The sequence below is a fragment of the Orycteropus afer genome, unplaced genomic scaffold, assembly GCF_000298275.1.
Source record: "Orycteropus afer afer isolate SDZICR_OR568_19922 unplaced genomic scaffold, OryAfe1.0 scaffold00255, whole genome shotgun sequence".
NCBI classification, from domain to species: Eukaryota; Metazoa; Chordata; class Mammalia; order Tubulidentata; family Orycteropodidae; genus Orycteropus; species Orycteropus afer.
This window is the reverse complement of record NW_006921842.1, coordinates 1,268,245-1,274,244: the sequence shown is the minus strand read 5'-3', so window position 1 is coordinate 1,274,244 and position 6,000 is coordinate 1,268,245. Positions and strand designations below refer to the sequence as shown.

General features: G+C 39.6%; 1 protein-coding gene across 1 annotated transcript in view; it reads right to left on the bottom strand.

Moving 5' to 3' along the window:
• Positions 1-6,000, bottom strand: part of ALDH5A1 (aldehyde dehydrogenase 5 family member A1) — a 57,137-nt gene that overhangs the window by 9,849 nt on the left and 41,288 nt on the right. The window contains exon 8 of the mRNA XM_007949866.1: positions 4,592-4,761. Coding sequence (XP_007948057.1) covers positions 4,592-4,761 — 170 coding nt within the window. The remainder of the gene's footprint in view (positions 1-4,591; positions 4,762-6,000) is intronic.

Here is a 6,000-nt window from a genome sequence, read left to right as displayed (position 1 = left end):
AAATTGAAATTCAAAAATTCCTTGAATCAAATGAGAATGAAAACACAACATACCAAAATCTTTGGGACACAGCAAAAGCAGTGATCAGAGGCCAATTTAAAACAACTGCCTCTTGGTCTATGCACAGGTTGCACATAGCATAAATAAGTGTTCTGGAATTCTTATTCTTTGTAATGTTATCCATAATTTGTTATGATCCACACAGCTGAATGCCTTTGCATAGTCAATAAAATACAAATAAACATCTTTCTGATATTCTCTGCTTTCAGCCAAGATTCATCTGACATCAGCAATGACATCCCTTGTTCCATGCCCTCTTCTGAATCTGGCTTGAATTTCTGGCAGTTCCCTTTTTATGTACTGTTGCAACAATTTCTTAATTACCTTCAGCAAAATTTTACTTTTTATAGATCAATGAATGAATTTCTGCCTTCAGTTTCATCTCCTTTCTTTGGAATGGGCACAAATATAGATCTTTTCCAACTGGTTGAACAGGTAGCTGTCTTCCACATTTCTTGGCACAGATGAGTGAGTGCTTCCAGTGCTGCATCTGTTTGTTGAAACATCTCATTTGGTATTCCATCAATTCCTGGAACCTTGGTTTTTGCTAATGCCTTCAGTGCAGCTGGGACTTCTTCCTTCAATACCAAGAATGGAGCATCAAGAATGGAGAATACTAATTAACAACCTGCAATATGTGGATGACACAATTATGCATGCTGAAAGTAAAGAAGACTTGAAGCACTTACTGAGGAAGATCACAGATGACAGCCTTCAGTATGGAATACACCTCAACAGAAAGAAAATAAAAATTCTCAGAATTGGACCAATAAGCAACATTAGGATAAATGGAATAAAGATTGAAGTTGTCACGGATTTGATTTTCTATGGATCCACAATTAAGATCCATGGAAGCAGAAATCAAAACATCAAATGACACATTCTTCTGGGCAAATCTGCTTCAAAGGACCTCTTTAAAGTATTAAAAAGCAAAGATGTGACTTTGAGGACTAAAGTATGCCATGGTATTTTCAATGCCTCACATGCATGAGAAAGCTGGACAATGAATAAGAAAGACTGAAGAAGAATGGATGCCTTTGAAATATAGTGTCGATGAAGAATATTGAATATGCCATGGGTTGCCAAAATAATGAACACATCTATCTTGGAAGAGGTACAGCCAGAATGCTCCTTAGAAGCATTGGACATTTTATCTGGAGGGACCAGTCTCTGCAGAAGGACATCATGCTTGGTAAAGTAGAGGGTAAGTGAAAAAGAGGAAGACCTTCAACCAGATGGACTGACACAGTGGCTGCAACAATGGACTCAAACATAGCAATGATTGTGAGGATGCTGCAGGATTGGGTAATGTTGCTGTCTTAGACTAGATTCTCTAGAGGAGCAAAACTAATGAAGCTTATATATGTATATATATTCACACAGAAAGAGATTTATCTTAAAGAAACGGCTCATGAGGTTGTAAAGGCTGGCAAGTCTCAAGTTTGTATTGAAACATCAAGCTGGAGGCTTCTCTTGACTTGCATAACTGCAGGGGTTGATAAACCCAAGATTGGTAAGCTGCTGGCTCATGGGCTGGGTAGGCTGATGAGTTCAAGATCAGCAGGTAAGATGGCTGGCTGCTGGCTCATAAACTGTGTAGGCTAATGAATCCTAAGATCAGCAGGCAATATAGCAGGCCACTGGCTCAAGTCCAAAGAACCATAGATCAGATGGTGACAAACAGGATGCAGAATCCAGATTGATCAAAAAGCCAGAGATCTCTGCCAGAAGGTCAATATATATTGAAAGCAGACCACACCCCTGAGGAAACTCCCTTTCAACTGATTGGCTGCTCATAGCAGATCTCATCATGGAGGAAATTACATTGTATTAGACCTCATCTTGGGGGATAACTACACCATAACTGCTCAACTGCTGAAAATCGTGAACCAGCCAAGTTGACACACAACCTTAACTATCTCAGTTGCTTCTGTTATCCATAGGGTTGCAATGAGTCAGAACAACAAAGAATTTGGTGCATGGATTGGACAGCACAGTGGGTACATCTGAAGAATGAATTAATAAACTGGAGAGGAAGGAGTCTCCCAGAAGACATCAGGAGTAGAAGAAGAACTGGAATGAACAACACAAGAGTAAAGAGACATGAAGGACGGAAGTAGACTATCACTGTAATAGGCACTTTAGAAGGCTGGAAAGGGATAAATAGAGGGAAGAAAAATATATGGAGAAATAATGTCTAAGACTTAAAAAAAACAAACCAAACTCAGTGCTGATGAGTTGGATCTGATTCATAGTGACTCCCCCTTGAGTTTCCAAGGTGGTATCACTACAGAAGTAGATTGCCCAACCTTCCTTCCGAGGAGTGGCTGGTGGGTTTGAACCACCAGCCTTCTAGTTAGTGGTCAAATACCTTAGGCACTATGCCACCAGAGCTCTTACCCAGGACTAAATACTTTAAATACTTTAAATACTGTCTCTGTTGTTAGCTTCCCCTGACTCATGGTGACCTCATGCACACTGGAATAAAACACTGCTCAGACCTGTGTCATTCCCAAGAACAGGTTAGGGATCCAACCATTGTGATACATAGCATTTTCATTGGCTGCCTTTTAGAAACTGATTATCAGGCCTTTCTTCCTAGTCCATCTTAGTATGGAAACTCTGCTAAAACCTGTTTAGCATCATAACAACCCACAAGCCTCTACTGACAGATGGGTGATGGCTGCATTGAGGTTCATTGACCAGGAATCCAACCAGGGTCCCCTACATGGAAGGTATGAATTCTACCACTGGACCACTAATATCTCAAACTTTCAATATTAAAGAAAGACATTAAGACTCCAGGCAGGGAAAGCTTCCAGAGTGCCACACCATACCTATTACAGTGATATTTAAGAATAACAGAGATCAAGAGAAATTCTAAAAGCTCCCAAAGAGAAAAAATAGACCCTTACAAAGGAGATGGAACCAGAAATCAGATTTGTCAGTAACAGCAGAGTGATAATTTCAAATTGTTGAACATAGAATTTTATCCAGGAAAATCATGATTTACTTGTGAACATGAAATAAAAAATAATCTCAAGTACATAAGATCTCAGAAAGCTAACTTCCCACAGATTTGTTTGAAAGAATGCTTTGAGGATGTACTCCTTTAGGAAGAAAAATGAATTCAGTGAAAAGCAAGACTGAGTAAAGAATCTGGTACATTTTGTAGTCTAAATAAGCAAGACAAAAAGCTATAAATTGAACTCAGCTCTTGAATTGACATACCATAGCTCTCTACCTCTCTCGTCCCTCTTTCTCTTCCCCTCACCACAACCCCTCAAAACAGCATCATGATAGGTAGAGACAAGTATCGATTTGGATGAAGAGAAGGGCAATGTACCAAATGTGAATGATCAACACAGTGGCATTGAGGAAAAGAAAGACAGAAAGGTGAATGGGAGGTACAGACAACAAAGCTGAACCCTTTTGCACATACAGTACTGTGTTGTTAGTGAAGGCAAACATTGATATATGAGTGGATAGATGGGTGGACTGGCTGAACTATTAGGTATGTCTATGCAGGTGGTAGTGTCCTATACCATGTATAGGGTTGACAGACAATGTTTCTACAAGTGTATTGGTATGTTCTCTAAGAATTCCCAGGTATATAGTAGAGCTGACAAGGGACAAGGTTGTAGTCACTTTTTGGCCACAGCCAGCTACCTAGAGGGAGCAAGTAATTGGACCTGTGGGCTTGGGATCATAGTTGCAGGGAACACCAAGCTCAATTGGCATATCATAGTACACGAAAACATTGTTCTACATCCTACTTTGGCGAGTAGTGACTGGGATCTTAAAAGCTTGCAAGCAGCCATCTAGATGCAACAATGGGTCTCTCCTCGTCCAGAGCAAAGAATAATGAAGAAAACCAAAGATGCATGGAAACAACTGGTACACCATGCAATCCTCAGCCTATACAACTATGAGACCAGAACTAGATGGTGCCTGGCTACCACTGTCAAACACCCGGAGGGGGATCTATGTAGGAGATCCTGGGTAGAGTGGGAGAACAATATGCAATAAAACTCAAAATCATTAAAAAAAAAAATCAAGTGGGGGGAGACCATATTTGCTGGTCTGATATGGCCTCCAGCTGCCCTTCAGGTCTGGAATAGAACACACTCCTGTGGCTTCCAGCCACATAAAAGACAGGCACATGAGCTGAACATTTACATTAGGTAGATACACTCCTTGGAGAGAGCAGTCATGGGAGACTAGAAGGGCTGTGTATGCACAGGGAGACAGTTCAGAGGCCAGGAGTGCATGGGAAGGAAGGACATGGAAGAGTAACTATGGGGAGGAAGTGAGAGTGGAGCTGGTGCATCATGGGAAATTGCAGTCAATGTCATGAGACAAAGTGTATGTGAGATGCTGTATGGAAAATTAATTTGCTCTGTGAACTTTCACTCAAATTACAATAATTTTTTTTTTTTTTTTTAAAGCATCATGAACAGAAATCTTTCTCTGGATTTCCTTTTTCTTTTCTATTCTTCCTCTTGTCTTCCCACTGATTGGGTGATCTTACTTGATAACTGGTGCAAGAGGCCCAAAAGTCTCCTCACGAGAGCAAAGCATGTCCCGGGTGATGTTGCTGAGCAGGGTGGGCTCAAAGAAATTTTTTCCAAATTGATGTCGCTTCCCGCCTGTCTCAATAGTGGCCCCTTTGGAAACAGCATCACTTACGTGTTTCTCTACCTGTTTGAATAGAAAATAAGAGACCTTGGGAAAGGTGGCTGAGAATACTTTAAATGGTTCAATCTCTGGTTGTTTAAACCTCAGAAAATAGTAACTAGTTTTCCTTCCTTTCTCTGAAAAGAAAAAGAAGATTATAACCAAAGCACCCTAGTTCTTTGCACAGTGGCATGAAGAGGCACATGGTGTGTGCAATGTCTTCTTCATCCTGCTCTTTAGTATTTTAGATATTTGATCTACTATTTGTTGAACATACTGAGTTCTTTCTAGCCTGCAGCTCTGCTGCCTTCCTGCGACTTGCTTTGCACTCTTGGGCTAGTTTCCTTGTTTCATTTTGTTCTAATACATTTTCCTCCAGCAACTGCTTTAGAAAGGTACACTGTAAGTGGCTTATTTTCTGAATTTTCTCACACTTTATATCTGATGCTTTATCATATGTTCCACCTGACTGATGATTATGGATTAAAAAAATTTTAAATTGTTTGACTGTGGTAAAAATATATGTACCTAAAAATTTGCAAATGCAACATTGTTTTGCATGTACAAGTCAGTGACCTTCACTGCATTCATCATGTAAAACCATCTCAACCCTCTCTTTCCAAATTATTCCACTACTATTAACAGAAACTCAGGGCCTCCTAAGCACAGACTCCCCACTGTTTCCTCCCCTCATTTCTTCATAACCACTAATATCTATGCATTTACTTAGTCTAGATATTTCATGTAAGTGGTGATCATACAATATTAGTCCTTTAGTGCCTGACTTATTTCACTCAGCATGTTTTCAAGGTTTATCCAAATTGTAGCATGTGTCAGAACTTCATTTCTCTTTATGGCCGAGTTGTATTCCATTGTATGTATATACCTTTATTCTATGTATCCATCCATCTACTGATGGACATTTAGGTTGTTTCTTGTTATGTAATTTTGATTCCAAATTAGTTCTTTCAGAACTTTTAGTACACTTATCCACTGTTGCTGATGAAAAGTCTGATTTAGATAGGATTCTCACTTCTCTGTGGGCAACTTTTTCCTCTTCTGAAAGCTTCTATGATCTTCTTTTATGTTTCTGACATTCTAAAATTTCAGCAAAATATATCTGGACAATTTCCTTTTCATTCATTCTGGTTGCAAACTAGCAAAAACTTTCCATCTGAAGAACTAAGTTATTTTTCCATAGCTTTGACAAGTTTTCATCGGTTGTTGTTTTTAGGTGCTGTCCAGTTCATTCCTACTCATCGC